At 48.5% G+C, this 17,173-nt stretch overlaps 1 protein-coding gene across 2 annotated transcripts in view; it reads left to right on the plus strand.

Annotated features, from left to right (window-relative positions):
* Positions 1-17,173, plus strand: part of IGF1R (insulin like growth factor 1 receptor) — a 280,712-nt gene that overhangs the window by 43,516 nt on the left and 220,023 nt on the right. For both annotated transcript variants that reach the window (XM_010962914.3, XM_074353927.1), the window contains exon 2: positions 7,167-7,712. In XM_010962914.3, coding sequence (XP_010961216.3) covers positions 7,167-7,712 — 546 coding nt within the window. The remainder of the gene's footprint in view (positions 1-7,166; positions 7,713-17,173) is intronic.

Genomic DNA, 17,173 nt, shown 5'->3' on the forward strand with positions numbered 1-17,173 from the left:
GATCCTCCCCTACCCTCTTGAATCTGTGTGGCTTTCACAGAGTGAAGGGCCTAGACAGTTGTTGAGGGACTAAGTTATTGGTTCCGAGGAGTTAATTTTAAGGGAAGTAAAGAACTATTATCCTGGGCCACTGGCTGAGACAAAAAGGTTTTGTTTTGTTGGATTTTACCACTAGAACCAGAAGTGATAACTGGTTCATGAAACATGTTTTTCTTTCATTATTTGCCTGTAGACCTGCAGGAAATTGGGGCTCATTATATTTCCCGATGTCTTTTATTTCCAACGACAGCCAAGACTGTCCCATATATTTTTTTTCTTTTGTTTAATGAGGTGGAGTTAACTAGGTTTATTTATTTATTTATATTTGGAGGAGGTACTGGGGATTGAACCCAGGACCTCATGCATGCTAAGCACATGCTCTACCACTTGAGCTGTACCCTCCCCCTTGACTGTCCCATATTTTTAAAAAAGAGTTGCTCAAAGTGAAAATTCTTAGTGGAATTGTGTCAGAAGGCTAATCCATGGTTTTGCTCATTTCCCCCATTATTGTATATTAGTAATATTTAAATTGAGACAACACAGTGGATGAATATTTTTACTAGTGTTTAATTTATATAGTGATAGTGCTTCAGGCTTATTACTATCGACGGGAGCACGAAAGTTCTTAATCTGATCCTATGTTGGCTCCTGTTGGATAGGTATGAACAGCCCATTTTGCAGGTATGAAGAATGAGGCTTCAAGAAGGGAAGGATGTGACCCTTTGAGGGCAGGAGCCAGGCAGTGGCATTCTGGGTCTCTGACCGGAGTGACTGTGTGTTTCTAGGACCCAGGATTGGGTTTAATGTAGAGCGTATAATAGAGTTGTAATTGGATTTCTTGTATAGCTCTTCCAAATTCTTAGATGCCCAGCTTTTGGGGGTTTTCTCTGCCAAGTGTTTTTCATTAGCCCTTCTTATATTAGCAATTCTTAGGTCTCTATTTTCCAAATATGTGTAGCTTGTTTATGCCATTCCCGCAGATCCCTAGAGCAGAAAGTCTACCTTTTGATGTTTTAAAAATACCTAGGAATTTTAGAGGAATAGTATTTCTTTCAACGGGAAGACTTTATTTAAAATAGTACTTTTGGTGCAGTGAATTCTGTCCCCTGCAGCCCTGGCCCACCCGCCTGTCTGCCTGCTTCCTTCCCTCCAAGGTGGCGGGGCTTGGGGGCCAGACCACCGCCGGCCTGGCCTCTCCAGCCCTCTCCCTTCCCAGGCCCCTGCCCCCCGCGGTGCTGGTCCTCCGTGGTTTGGTCCTGCTGTTGTTGGTCCCTGGCTTCAGGCTGCTGCCTAGGCCACCTGTCCCTACCATCCAGCTGTGTCCTTTCCCTCTGCTTCCTGCCTGCCTTCCACTCCATGAGCGTCCCTGGTTCTTCATGGGCCAGCCTGAGATCTCACGTTCCAGTGCCTTTCCTGAGGTTTGCGAGTTCTTTGACTACCTGCTGCTTTGAAAGGGGAGAAGCAGTGCTTTACGATTTCCTTTTCACCGTCAGCGAGTCGCAGGCCGGGCGTGCCTCCCCTTGCTCCACCGTGTGGGACACGCGCCCCTTCGATGATCCTGCTACTTCGCAGCAGGGAAGCATGTTGTAGTTTCGCTTTCCTGTTTGTGGCTTGTGCCTTCCGAGCCCTGTGGTGTCATGCGTGGTCCAGCTGGGTTTTCCCTCTTCTGTTCCTATCACAAAACAGCCCAGAGACTGACAGTGTCACTCATGGAATCCAAGGCAGCTGGTGGACGTGCCCTGCCTTGCACTTTGTGGCTTGGGCTTACGTTTGCCTCAGGAATAAGCAGGATTTTTTCCTGCTTTTTTCTTTTTCTTCTGTGAATGGGGAGAAAAGTGTCCAGTGTGGGGGCAGCTCTTTCATCTGAAGCAGCTGTTGGTCCCGGCCCCATAGGGTGGCTTCTGCGCACGGAGTGGTCTGCACTGGCTGCAGATGGGAGCCAGGAGGCAGTGGAAGTGATTCTTCCCTGCTGTCTGTGTTGGTGGCAAGAGAAAACCTTCAACAAACTTCAGTGTGAGTCTTCGTGCTCTTCCCCTGGGTGCTGAAGTTTCTGGTCTGTTGGAAATGGTAGCCAGCAAATTGATGCGAACACTTCATAGCATGATCAGACAGACCCATGGTGAGTACAGCAGTAGACTGCATCCAAGGACACCTCTATAAAGACTTCTGTTTATTATTTAGGAGCAAACATACTTAATTTATAATGGCATAGAAGGAATATGAATGTTTAGGGCTGGGCACAGGAAGAAATAAATAGTACACAAGGAAAAAAAATAAAAGACTTTCATGTTGAGTCCTTGGCCTGAAGCTGGGGCATGCATCTTGGTTTTGAGAGTACTCTGGGGACAGATACCCACCAGATTCTGTGTTCTCTCCACTTCACCTCAGGCTGACTTAACCTAAGAGTGGAAACCAGGATGCGAGCCTCGCGTTGGCTCCCAGTAAGACAGCACATCTTTGCGGACGCTGCTGTGTGCCTGGCATTAGGTGTGGAGGATGTAACAGAGAACAAACAGTGCGAACCCCTGCTTCCAGTGGGGGTAAGAGACAGTGATTGCTCAGCTCAGTAATGTCGTTTCAGTTCTGACACTTTCAGGCATGAAAAGTCCTGTGAGATAGAGAAGTGAGGGAGGGGGAGGGAGTTGGGGAGAGGAGCTGGTGAAGCCAGGATGTTTGGGCAAAGCTCTGAGGAGGTGGCGTTTGAGTGGACAGCCCCGTGGTGGGAATGAGGCAGCCGTGTGATGGGGAGCACTCCAGACAGCTGGGGATGCAGGAAGGCGCTTGGGGGCTGCAGTGTGCTAAGCAAGAACATACTAGACCAAGAGGTAGCAGGAGGCTGGGGCGAGCTGTGGCTGACTCTCTTGGGCCCCACACTAGGTCAAGAATGGACTGGAGGGTGGAGGCTCCTGGATCTTGGGGAGACTGTCTCTGTGGTCCAGGCTGGAGACGGGGATGGCACAGATCAGAGCTGAAGTGGTGGATGGAGACAGACAGACAGACAGACGTGGTGAACTCCATTCACTGTGCATGTGTGTTCATGATGTGCTTACCATGTGCAAGTACTGCTTCAGGCACCAGAGATTTTTCAACAGAAAATAATCTGTGGTCCTCCTGGAGCTGACATTGTGGTGGGGGTGGTCAGCATGAGAAGAAAAGCCCTGGCTAGGTCCTGAGGAGGGTGGACATGCCCTGGGAGGGAGGTGGACGGGGAAGAGTGCCTGGGAGTCCCACAGGCTTGGGAACCAGAGCCCAGAGGACCCTTTTTCCAGCTTTATTGAGATATTTTTGACATTAATATATAAAACTTGCAGATACTAACTACTGTATATAAAATAGGTAAACAAGTTTCTACTGTACAGCACAGGGAGCTCTAACATCTTGTAGTAACCTATAATGAACAAGAATATGAAAATGAATATATGTATGTATACGCATGACTGCAACATGATGCTGTACACCAGAAATGGACACATTTTAACCTGACTATACTTCAGTTAAAAAATATGACATAAATATAAAGTGTACATTGTGATGATTAGATACATGTATACGTTGCAAAAAGATCACCACAAAAAGGTCAGTTAACTCCTCCATCCCTTCACCAAAGATATGATTTCTGTGTGTGCGTGTGGTGCTAACATTGAAGATCTGTTCTTCTAACAACTCCCAAGTATATAAAACAGTCTCGTTAATTATAGCCTCCAAGCTGTGCGTCAGCTGCCCGGGTCCTATTTCTTTTATAGCTAGGCATTTGTGCCCCTGGACCAACATCTCCACCGGCCCCTGGCAACCACCATTCACTCCATTTCTCTGAGTTTGGCTTTTTTTTGAGTCCACATGTAAGTGAGAACATACAGCGTGTGTCTTTCTCTGTCTGACGTTTCAATTAGCATGAGGCCCAAGAGGACCCGTGGCTGCCTGGATACATATGGAGTGAAGGGAGAGAAGACTTGGGTTTTTGATGTGAGCAGTTCAGGGAATGGAAGTGTCATGGACTGAACATGGAGGCTTGGGAGACGGACTGGGGTAGGGGCCGGGGTAGGAAATGAGTTATTGGACCCCTGAGTGGAGATGTGGAGAAGGCAAGTGGATATACAGCTGCTGATTTTGGGGACTCTGGGCCGATGACATGCATTTGAGAACTGCCCAGCGTACAAGTCCAAGAGGAAGCATGGGCAGTGGGCATGTGGGATTGGAGGGGCTGAGAGAAGGAGGCAAGGCCAGAAGACTCTGACAGGGTCAGGTGAGATGAGGACTGGGGCCGTCATTGGCTTTGACGTGTCATCGGTCAAACTCTGCTAAGCTGTTTAGTATCATGATTGGGGCAGAAGCTTAGTTGGAGTGGATTGGGGGTAACCAGTTGGCGAGGCTAAGAGCTGGGACTCTCGAAGGCCTTGTGACAGGTTTCACTTCCAGGGGCCTGCCCCTGTGCCCTTATACGGATGCTCTGACCTCTTGAATTGATTCCCTCACCTTCCTGGGGGCAATGGCATGACGTGGTGTGAGGCACTGTGGAAAGCACCTCACGAGATGAGACATGTCCATGCAGCCAAAGCTTCCAGCACAGCCGCTGTCTGGCATGTGGGTGTTCTCAGAGGCTTTCTCCCAGGCTCTGCTCTTAGAAGCCTCATTTTCTCATCAGTAAAAAAGAGGAAATTGGGCCAAATGAAGTTTCCAGTTCTAGGTTCTCACACTTTGCTTGCCCCTCCGCCCTGGGGTCTCCCCGTCTTCCCCCTTCCCACACTGCATCTGTCCACTTGCTGCCTGCAGCTGTAGCCCCCACTGGACTCCTCTCCCCTTTGCCCTCGTCTCTTCCGCTTTGATTCTGTCTTGCACTCGGATTGATCCTCCCCCAAGACCTTGCTTGGGCTTCTCTCTCACTCAGGAGTCTTGAGAGTGGCCTCCTTCCTGAGATAAGAGTTCCCGTCCCCACCTGTGATCTTTTATAACTTGAGCTCTGTCGCACTCACTGCCTCTGCTCTCCCCTGCACCCCTGACCGTCAGATTTGCTGTCCCTTGAATGTGTCTTCTGCTTTTTCTCTGACCTCTGGAATGTTATACCCAGCTTTAAACCCCACCCATCTGTCAGGAGCCAGTGCGTGCGCAGTGTCCCTTGGTGCTGTGATGGAAAGGACCATCTCTCTGCAGGAAGGTCCAAGGCTATCCCTGTTAACCCTGCTTAGATCCACTCAGCGTCTCGAGTGGACCCACAGTGTGCGCTCACCGCCCGCCTCCTGCCCCGCTGGACAGTTGCTTCCCATGGGTCTCAGCTCCTGCCTCTGCCACCAGCCTCCTTCGAGGGCGGGGCCCTGCTTCTTTGTCTCTCCTGCAGTGCTCTGCGGTATGGGGTGCTTCACAAATTAATAGATTACTCAATCAGAAAATGTCACTTTATCTGAGAACCTTTAAAGGGAAGGTTTGGGAATAATTAAATCCTAAGAAAGGATATTAACCAAGGGTTTTTCTTTGGGTATATAACTCGAATTTTAGAAATAAAAAAATTTCCAGCACTGTGGCTATTTTATCAAAAGCCTTTAAAATCTGCAAATGCCTTGGCCCCCCAATTCTACTTCTAGGGATTTATCCTAAGAAAATAGTCTGGAGTATTTGCAGAGACTGTTCACAAGAGTATTGTTTATGATGTGAAAAAATGAAGATAACCTAAATATCCAGCAATAGAGGGTTGGTTTCAAAAAGAAGAACTTACGGTACATGTTTGTGTCCTAGAATTACTGTCTCCTTAAAATGGTGATGTAGAAGGTCATTTATTGACTTAGTAAAATATTTACACAAAATGAAGGAAGTATGTTTGAAAATATTATATTATTGTCTAATTTCCTTTACCTTAAATTATAGAGAAAGGATAATTGGCATAGGTAGTGATGAGTGATTACCTTGGGATGTTGGGATTATTGATGACTTTTATTATCTTTCTGCTATCACCTAACATTTCTGGAGGAAGTGTACTTTTTTTTAAACTTTTTTTTATTGAGTTACAGTCATTTTACAATGTTGTGTCAAATTCCAGTGTAGAGCACAGTTTTTCATTTATACATGAACATACATATATTCATTGTCACATTTTTTTTTTGCTGTGAGCTACCACAAGATCTTGTATATATTTCCCTGTGCTATACAGTATAATCTTGTTTATCTATTCTGCATATGCCTGTCAGTATCTACAAATTTTGAACTCCCAGTCTGTCCCTTCCCACCCCCCCACCTTGTCAACTACAAGTTTGTATTCTGTCTGTGAGTCTGTTTCTGTTTTGTATTTATGTTCTCTCTCTTTTTTTTTTTTTTTTAAGATTCCACATATGAGCGATCTCATATGGTATTTTTCTTTCTCTTTCTGGCTTACTTCACTTAGAATGACATTCCCCAGGGACATCCATGTTGCTGCAAATGGGTCATGTACTTTCTTGATAAATAAAACACTTGATTAAAGTTGGAGTTGTACATCTCTTTTATTCGTATAAATCACATGTTCTTATCTTTCTGCTAAGTTAGCCTTTATATCTACATTCACGCAGTACCAGGGTGAGCCCTAGGCCACCTGCCCATGTCAAAGGGTAGAAGGGAACATGGGAGCCTGCTTCTTGGGGTCCCCACCTTCTAGTCATGGGGACTGTTCTCCAGTGTAGACTCTACTGCGTGGCGTCCTTGAGGCTGGCTGCAGTAGTGAGTTGTCACATGGCTCCTGAGCTGTTCAGGCACAGGGCACGGGCATGCCACAGCGGGGATGGGGAGTGAGCAGCCTGGCAGCTGCGCAGTCTGGCCTGGGTTGCAACCTTGACATGCCCCTGCGCTCCTGTGCGACCCTGGGCTCTAAGCTGCGGTTGCCCATTGGTGGGATGTGGACGACATCTCCCACGGTGGTGAGCTTGTTGCATGGTGCCTGCCCCAGAGTGGTTGCTTCCTGAGTGACGGCTGACGGGCTAGCTACCCAAGTCGTCCACTTGCAGCCACACCAAAAGTTGGGCTGCCATGAAGAAACTGGGTGTTCTTTCTTTAGTTATAATATAGGTTTCCTGGAAACTAGCCATATTGTGGGTTGGAAAACAGATTAAAAAAAAAATTGCTTTTAACTGAACCACATCCCACCTTCCCCTCTTGTCCCCCTGCAGTCTGCGGGCCAGGCATCGACATCCGCAATGACTACCAGCAGCTGAAGCGCCTGGAGAACTGCACGGTGATCGAGGGCTACCTCCACATCCTGCTCATCTCCAAGGCCGAGGACTACCGCAGCTACCGCTTCCCCAAGCTCACGGTCATCACCGAGTACCTGCTGCTGTTCCGCGTGGCCGGCCTGGAGAGCCTCGGCGACCTCTTCCCCAACCTCACGGTCATCCGTGGCTGGAAGCTCTTCTACAACTACGCCCTGGTCATCTTCGAGATGACCAACCTCAAGGACATCGGGCTGTACAACCTGAGGAACATCACCCGGGGGGCCATCAGGATCGAGAAGAATGCCGACCTCTGCTACCTCTCCACGGTGGACTGGTCCTTGATCCTGGACGCCGTGTCCAATAACTACATCGTGGGGAACAAGCCCCCGAAGGAGTGCGGGGACCTGTGTCCAGGGACGATGGAGGAGAAGCCGTTGTGTGAGAAGACCACCATCAACAATGAGTACAACTACCGCTGCTGGACCACGAACCGCTGCCAGAAAAGTAAGCCAAGCGCATGACCGTGGCTCCCTGCTGTGTCCCTCCCCCTTCCCCCTCTCCCCCTCCCCCTCCCTCTGCTTCTGAGCGTGAGGTTACACTCAATGAGGTGTGGCTGGATTGCGTTTGGACGTGGGGTCTTCGGGGGCTTCCTTTTGTACCTGGGAGTGCCTGGGTGCAGGACTGTGGCCTGGTGGGAGGCTGTCGTGGCCGCCGTCGGGGCCATTCCGATCACACACCAGAAAACATCCACCACACTTCTGGGCTAGAAGCTAGCCGACCTCCCGCTTTGAATTTCTGATGGGAAAGGGGACCTGGTGTGCTTGTAAGTGCCTCAGCCTCGCCGGTCAGGGGCTGTGTAGGTATCAGTTCTTTTATCCTTTGCCTGAAAGGACGTTTTTGGTAACACAAGGCTTCCTTAGTGCGAGTATAGAATATGCTGGAATAAAGGACGTTAAAGAGTGAATTCACATCCTGTGAAAGTGGTGACCTGCACCCTGTCTTTGGTCTTCAGTGATGACGTTATGACGCTTAGGTGTCCTGGTTTATGATGGCGTGTAGCCAAGTGGGGCGGGGAGCCCTGGACCAGTTTCCAGATGTCCTGGGTTCTGGCCGTCCACGCAGGTAGCTGTGTGGCGAGTGCGTTTGTACACCCCAGGCTTCTGCTTCCTTTCTTTTCTACCTCTTGCTTGAAGAATTGTGCAGATCTTAGGAAATCACATAGTAAAAGAACTTTGAAATGTGTTTACTGCTCTTGCGGGTCAGGTGGTAGTGTTTGGAAGCTGCTTGTTTATCTGCTGTACCATATTTTCCTTTCAGTATAACTGAACTCTTTTATTTTGTGATCAGCACCTTGAGCGTTGGGTTATTTGGTATTAAAATGTGACTCTGGGCCTTTGTCTAATTGCTTTTTTAGCAATATTTTGGTCTGTTGGCCAGGAAGGTTCCCCTCATTGGTTGGAAGGCAGTGTGGTTGCTATAAATAGCTATTTAATGGTCAGCCCAGTTCAGGACCCAAGGAGCCCATGTTCTCTAGCTAGTCATGAAGAGCCAGGAACTCCCGAGTTGGTAAGTGGGCCCAAACTGTGAAATGTGTAAAATAAACAAACCAAAGGCCAGACCCCTCAGGTAGGGCTGTTTCAGGTCCTTGCCAGCCAGGGCAGAAAGCTGAGCAGGGATGCTTTCATGCTATCATTCGATCTGCAGGTACGTGAACACTTGCTTGGTAAGAGAGGGGTCCTCTTGGCTGCAACCAGGACCTTGAAGAGCTGAGAATACCATTGGGCCACTGGGAGCATCCCTGTTGGCCAAGGTTTAGGGGGAAGACTGTGCTAAAGGCACATTTGTGATGGATTACACGGTACCCTATCATTAGGTTACCCGCTGGTTTTGAGAAAACAACAAAAAATACTTTCAAGTAGTCTTGACATTCTAAAATTTTATTTTAAAGGAAAAAGGCATTGTCAAGGAAGGCATCATATGTGTCGTGGAAAGATGTTGGATGTGGTCTGGGAAGCCTGGGTGACCTTGGGCCAGCCAGCGCCTCTGGGCTGTAATTGGGCATGTTTAGTGTGTTCCATCGGGCAGTCCCATATTATGCCTTAGTGGTGATCAAATGTGTGTGCAAAACTGTTTTGAAAACTCATAAGCTCTGTACTAAAGGGAGGTATTATTTAAAAAGTCATTAGGTGGGCACTTGCTCAGTGATTCTGTCAGTGTTTGTTTGGTCTCATTGTGGACTTTGGGCTGTTTCTGGCCGGCTGCTTGTTGAGGAAGCCTGGAGCAGGGGCGAGGCCTGAATTCTGGGTGCACATGTAACTGCAGCTGGAAATGAGCAAGTAATTTAAACTTGGCCTGGCCCTCAGTTTCTTCATCTGCAAAATGGAATTGATCCTGCCTTCCTCATAGGGCTGTTGGAACATTAAAAAGAGAAAGCGGAAAGGCTCCAAGGAACAGGGCTGGGGGATAGAAGTTGGGCCTTGCTGCTGGTACAGCGGATGCTGACAGGCCTGCTGGCTGGACACCCACTTTTCCAAGGCCACACCCCGCAGCCTTCCCCTGGCCAGTTGTCTCAGTCCTGCTGATGTTTTTCTGTGATTTCACAATGGAGTATTTATATAAAAATAATAACAGCATTCAGGGAAATTGTCTTCCCTTCACCTTGTCCTGAAAAGTCAAGCGTAGGCAGGTGTCTTGGAGATTTTCTAGTTGAATCTGAGCTCTTCCCCTTTGCATAGAGTCCCTTCAGACCTATGCCGTCCAGTAAGGCAGCCACTAGACACACATATCTCGTTGAGTGCTTGGACCATGCCCTGTCTGAATTGAGATTTCCCTTAAGTGTAAAATATACAAAGATGTAGGAAGGGGGAAACAAGAGAAGAGACTTCCTTAATATTTTGTATATTGATTACATGTTGAAGTGGTAATTTAGACATGAGATTAAGTAAAACATGTTATTACAATGAGCTTCACCCATTTCTTTTTGCTTTTGAACATGGCTACTAGAAATCTTTGAAATTATGGACGAAGCTCCCATCCTGACTCTTCCGGAGAGTGCTGCCGGTTCTGCCCCACGTCGCCTCTCTGGCTGAGCAGTGCTGTGCTGTGGTGGTCGTGCACCTCTGCAGGCGGGATGCTCAGGGGTCACTCAGAGCGCCGGGTGAATGGCGTTGAGTCCAAACCTAATGTCTGCCTTGGGTCCACATGAGCATTAAGATGGCCATTTAAAAAGATGAGGCATGGAAGAATCCCGTCCCGTTTTTCTTCCCAGGGCTGGCCACGGATGTCGGGGGAACATCTGGAGAGATGCCTCCGGTCACGAATGGGTGTGAAATTTTTGATGTAACGGAGAAATACTCTATCATGTTGTGCGGTTAGGCAGTCTTGACTCAATTCTCTCCTTTAAACTCCCTCTTTTATGACCTGACTCTGCAGCGGCACGCAGCTCCGTAGACAGCCCTGTTAAGGAAATCACTACTCTTATGAGTTCTCTGCCTGCTTTAGTATTTCTCTTTTACCTTACGATTTTGAGGGGTGTTTTTACGCAGGCTTGAGTTAGTCATTCCTAAAAATATGATTGACCCTTAAAAAGAAAAACTGTGTATGGCTTTCTCCTTTCAGTGAAAATGTAACTGGTGCCCCTGATGTGTGGCACGCGTGATTCTGTCATCCATGCCTGCCGACCTCACCAATGTTCCTCCTACCCGTCCAGCTACCTCTTCCCTGGCTTCTTTCTCACGTCCAGTCTGTAATAGCTGGTTCTCCAAAGTAACGCCCCAGGTCCTCTTTCCCCTGTCCTGTTCCCCCAGAACATCTCACCCGCTGGTGCTTCAGCATCCTCCCGTCTACCTCTGGCTTCCACATCCCATCTCCAGCCCAGACCTCCTTGTGAGCTCTCTACCCTGCACACATCCATGCCTGGACCAGCAGTGGGCCTCTCAGTGTCCAGTGGTCTTCCCTGGCTCCTCACTTCTAGCCCCAGGTCTTTCTAGTGTTCCTTTTCTTGGTCTCCGAGCTCCCGTGTCAGACACTGGGTGCCATTTGGATGCTTCCTTCTATGATTGGACACCAAGCCCTTTCCATCTGAAATGCTTCTCTGATCTGCCTTCCTCTGCTCTCCCCTCTGCCCGTTCCGTGTCACAGCCTCTCCCCAGCCTCTCTGCTTCTCTGTCTCAGCCCAGCGAACTTCCCTGCACACACTCTGACCGAGAGGTTCCCCTCCCTGAAGTCCTGGAGTGGGAGCCTGTGAAACCCCATGAAAGCTCGTCCCTGCGGACCAGCTGGCAGCTGCTGGTGGAGGCCTGCAGGGCTTTGTGGACCCCTGTGGGCCCTTCCCAAAGCGGAGAAACCTGCTTGTGGCCTGAGTACATTCTGGGCGTGTCCTCCAGTGCTTGGCGAGCATGGCTGTCACCCCAGGGGTTAGCACGCACCTGCTTTGTGAAAGACGGATCGTCAGGAAGACACATTCTCCCCCCTTGCCCAGCGAGCAGTGTGGAGTAACAGTCCTCAGCGAGCCAAAAGACTCGAGGATTACGAAATGCGGATGTTTCCTGTGTAATTGTCACGGTCGTTGCTCCCCAGGAGAAACCAGATCAGTTTGAGCTCTTAGCTGGCAGAGAGCGTTGACCATGGACGGTAGCTCTTCTCCCTCCTGCCCCTGTCAAGAGGGTTTAAGGCCAAAAATGATGGAGAGATTGGGAACTGTCTTAAAAGTTGAAGCTTGGCCTGGGGTACTGTTCATTCACTGAAGGTTGGCTATGTACAGGGAGAAAACAGGGGTGAACCTTCTCTGGGCCCCTGTGGTTCTCTCCCCTCCCATGGGGCTTTCTGGTACTTGATTTCAGGTATTGCAACACACACACACACACACACACACACACACTCCAAAGACTTACTGCTAAACTTAATCATTTTATAACCCATAAGGATAAACAGCTTGTGGTCCACTCGGATCACTGTATCGCCTGTGAGAACGCTTGGTCTTTGCCAGGAAATTGACTGAAGCCGGCGAGCCTGGCCGTGTTGGAAGCTGGCTTTGCTGGTGGTGCAGCCTTACTCCAATTAAAAGGTCATTGACTGGGAACAGCGGTCCCGGAGTTTGTTGCATTTCCTGCCGCCTTCAAAATGAGAAACCAGGAAAATAGCAGATTGGAGCCTTCGCGTGTGAAGGCAGGAAATGACTCCCTTTATCGACAAAAGGAAAACATTTCACTGCCATCTCACCAATGGGATCAGGGACTTAAAATGAAGGCAGGTAGTGTAAAGAAGACAATTCTACATTTTTTCCCTCCAAACAGGGTAAAAGTGGGGGACTTGTTTAAGTGCTTGTAAATCACCTATTGGACTGAGGTGAGGTGGGGAAGATGGTTTCTCTCCTCTGAGGCCCATGTATGTGATATGCGTTACTTCATCTTAACACTCCTTTAAATTCTTCCTCTTCTTCTTCATAAGTTTCAAGCTTCCTGTGAGGGATATTTCTTTCTGTGAAGAGCTGTGTGATTTGCTGCCAGTCCTGCTTGCCCCAGCCCTGGAGACTGCCAGGGCAGATCAGGATGGGGTCTGCATGGTTAGGTGGGGTCGAGAGAGGCCCCAGCATCTTGGAGGAGGGGCAGGCAGTCCAGCGGGCTCTGATGTGTGTGTGGGTCTGAGCTTGTCTCGTCTCCTGGAAGGCCCCTGCTCTGGTCAGCTGCTCCCAGTGTGGGGGTGATCTTTATTTAGAAGGGGGTCACATGCCCCTGGGCCTCATTTCTCTGCCTTTTATAGTCACGCGTGGAGACCGCATTCTGTTCTCCCTGACCCTGTTACCAAGATGGAGAGGCAGTTTGTGCTCGTGTTTCCCTGGGACCCTCTTAGCTGACCCCCCCCACCTCTTAGTTCACATGCCTTGCTCATGAAAGGCTTCATTCTTGGCTAACTGTCACCTAATGAAGGTGTCACTCTTCTGGGCTCCCTTTGGAAGTTTGTTTTTTAGAAACAAACGTCTTAGAAACTAAAAAGCTTTCAGAAAAACTTTGCTTGGGTGATGGTTGCAATTCTCGGTATTTGGAAACTGTCTGGAGTCCCTTCCCATCTCAGCAGTTAAACCTGCTTGTAAGACTGTTCTGGTTTCTTCCTGCTCCTAAAAAGCCTCTTTCCTTTTTTTGCGTTAATATTTCTATCTTGCTTTTCTTATGTGTTTGCCAGCATGCCATTCTCTGCTGGAGTGAGGATGACATGGAACATGTGGGCCCGCGACTAATCTTGTCCTGGGTTGCATTGGTCACCTTGAACACATAGGGTGGTTTAAGACTTCAGTTTGGCCCTGTGGAGCTGGGAGCCATGACTTGGAAACACGCTTCTTTCTAACATATGGTGTGACTCCAGGACTCGGGCTGCATTAGGTGGGATCTCAGAGCACCCTTCTGGGGTGGCATGCCCCTCTGACTTGGAGGAAATGACAGACAGTCAAGGTGTTCCGCAAACGCCGGTGGCAAGAGATGGAATCTTTTGGTCTACAACACACAGGATATTAAACAGAGCAGACATCTGTTTATCACTGTGCCTAACTTGGGAGTCTGGGTTTAAGAAATTTAGAGACCTTTTGTGTAGAAGAAGGAACCTCAGGTGGAAATCCAAAATCTAGACCATTCTGGGTTCTGCCACTGGCTACCATGTGCCCCAGCTGGACATTGTCACAAGAGCTGGGGTTGAGTCTCATTCCCAGTGGCCTGGCTTCTGGGTCTCTGAAGGAGCAGGTCACTGCAGGGCTCCAGTAACTGTGTGCACTGCCCCGCGGGAGGAGGCAGTGGGGCTGAGCGCCGCTCAGGGCTCGGGGGGACAATTGCCATCTTAGGTCAAGGAGTGATGGGGGCTTCTGGGGCCAGCGTAGGCCAAAAAGAGTGACCGCCCGGGTAAGACTGTGCTCCTGCAAGGTCTGCTTGGCCACTGGTCTGTGGTGCTCAGGGTGTCATGGGGCTGACCGGGACCTCACTCCTGATAATCCCAGGATGTCCGTCCCTGGGAACACTGTGGAGGCCGTTGATACAACAGCTGCCGCCACGTGCCTGCCACCTTCTAACTGACTGCTCTTCAAGCATGCTTTGGTGGCCCTAAACTTGGAAGATACTGGTTTCCCTTGTGACCATCGTGGCATTTAAGATTGAAACTTGCAAGAATATATAATTTTATACAAAATGGGATTAAAAAAAAAATAGCTACCTTCCAGCATGGACAAGTGGCATCATATGCTGGAGGTGTAAGAACAGTCTGTGAATTGAGAGGAGTCCCTCTGTGAGCCTCCTGTGCTCCCAGGTGCTGGGATGAGGCTGCCCATCTTCCATCAGTAAAACAGGGATGAGCGGGTTTGGAATTTGTAAAGCACCAGACGGACTGCTCAGCACATAGTAGGTTCTTGGGAAATGGTAGCAGCTGCTATTCTTTTTAAAAATTAAACTAAACCACCTAAGAGCTGCATCCTGAGATCATTTAAAATTCTGAGCATTAAGCTGGATTGGCTGTGTATGTTTACTGTCATATCTTAAATGGTCTTTCTCTATTGCTTTTTCTAAATTGCAAAAATTCAATTATCATAAATAGCATGGTGTAGTGTAGGAGTGGTTCTTGCTAATTTAATCCAAATTGTTCAAATTCCTGTGTCTGTCCAGATAAGCCATATCTTTAAAGAACATTCAGTGAGGGACCTACGTCTATATGGAGATGCCAGGGTTGCCTCCTCTATAGTTTCCTGTAAACTCTATTTATTTGGTTATCAAACCCTGCAAATTTATTCCACTTGCAAGCTTGGTGGTGGGAAGAATTCAGAATATCAACAAGATTCTTGTGTGATACTAACATTAAGTATTATCTTTTTAAGATGGGTTTTTCACAGAGAGCAGTGAAGTGGTTAGGGTAGGCATAATTTTTGGTAAAGAGAACTAACAAGGGTGTACATTTTTTTATTTGTGATGACTGCAGGCCTCACAGAGTGTAAAGGCAGCCAGCCGTCTCCTCCCGGCTGGAGCACGTGCCTGTTTATTCTCTTCTTTGGGTGATACTAGCTGTGTGCGTGTGTGTGTGCGTGTGCGTGTCTGTGCATGTGCGTGCGTGCGTGCATACCACTTTGTCCTCCCACCCAGCCTCCTCCCGCTCTGGCTGTTTGTTTTGTTTCGTTTTCCTCCTCTCACCCCCCCAGTGCAGGAAGCAAACACTGGCGCTCTCTGTCCTGCCTGGGATCTTCCTTCCGTTCGAGGGGATCAGGTGGGTGGGAGAATGTTGTGCAGGAATGTCAGGCCCTCTCCCGGAAGCCCGGCTTCTGTTTCGTCTCATTATTGAACAGAAGTCGCTTTTTGTTTCTCAGCCCCAGTCACAAACAACCACCCGGTCCTCTCTGTCCTTTCTTCATGCCATTATTCACGGCATCCACGTGGGATGGGAACAGAGGCTGTGGTTTTGGGAACTCTTGTGTTTGCTGCCCGATACTCGTAGCCTTGTGCAGAGAGGCTGGGCAGATGGACCCCACGTGTGGCTGCCTCCCACTTGCTTTTGCATGTCCTAATGAAGGGATTTGGATGAAGGCTGTGAGGTTGGAGCCTCTGGAGCGGTGCAGGTGGTCCTGGCTGCCCTGAGTGGGGGACTGAGGCTGGGCAGTCCCCGGGTCCCTGGGGAGCAGGGTCTAGCTGTGATGCACCTACATCTGTCCTTGGCAGCAGATCTATGAACCGAGGCTGCCATTCTGGATTTCCGGATAGATGCAAAGTGCTTGGATGGTTTTTAGCAGCTGCTGAGACCGGGGAGTTGGGCTTAATAGTAAAAAGGGGTGAAAAAAATAAAAGAAGATTGGGAATCATAGAGCCTGCAATACACAAAAGGCAAGATGAAGGTTGATATTATTAGAAACACTTCCCCGGCAGCCTAAGTGTTCCGATCAGGATTTTCTTTTACCAGAGAAGATGATAGTGATAATGCAGAGACTCATGGAAACCAGTCCGATTTCCTAGGTCCAGAAAAGGCAAGCTTTATTCCTAGGGTTCCCGGTATGTGTTTCCAACCTGATTGCTTGACCTCCGAATGGCATCTTGTGCTTTGCTAAAAGTAGACGAAATTATTAGGATCTTAGACTGTTCCTCAGATAGGTTGTAGGATATCTTTTTGTTCTCTTCCTCAGTGGACTTGAAATGATTGGGTTATTTTGTAACACACCGATACTTATCTTAGATGCTTTGGAATAACTGTATCAAAAAAGCTTTGGAACAGATTTTAAGCAAGGTTGCAGAACATGTTTCCCGCGTGTGCTTTCTTCCACTCACAAGGGAAGACAGAGCAGTCCAGATGCAGGATAGGGTGTCTCCAGCTTGTTCTTTGTAAGCTCACTGGCAGTCTGGGTGCTGTCCGGGTGGAACGGTCTAGGTGACGTGTTGTCGTCTTCTGAGATCACGGAATTTCCTGCCCCGCCGTCCCAGCTGCCCCTCACTCTGGCCATCCTTTTATGTTCGCCGAGGCTCCAAGGACCTTGACATCATCTTTGCTTATGAATAGAATTCTGAGAATGTATCATTTTCTCAGAAGAATGCTTCTTCAGCTCAACAAATATTTCTTGTTTGTTGAGAAAAAATCCTTGGAAAAGTCACTGGATACCAGAGATGGGTGGCTCAGAGTGGGGGTGAACTTCTGGGTCTGTTTGAATCAAGCCCTTATTTATTGATAGGCAATTGATAAAACAGCCAAAGCCAACTTAATGGTCGTTTTAAGCTAACTTTGGGGAGGCAGGGATAGCTTAAGTGGTAGAGCACATGCTTAGCATGCATGAGGTCCTGGGTTCAATCCCCAGTACCTCCTCTAAGAATAAATAAATAAATAAGCCTAATTACCTCCCCCCCCCAACAAAAAAAAAGGATAAATTTGTTTTGTAGGATTAGTTTGATTGTACATTTATTGAAGATCACACAGTGACGAGAGCTCTCAGGGCCCCGTCGTTCCTTCTGTGGAGGAGA

This window comes from Camelus bactrianus, chromosome 27, assembly GCF_048773025.1.
Source record: "Camelus bactrianus isolate YW-2024 breed Bactrian camel chromosome 27, ASM4877302v1, whole genome shotgun sequence".
In the NCBI taxonomy this organism is placed as follows: domain Eukaryota; kingdom Metazoa; phylum Chordata; class Mammalia; order Artiodactyla; family Camelidae; genus Camelus; species Camelus bactrianus.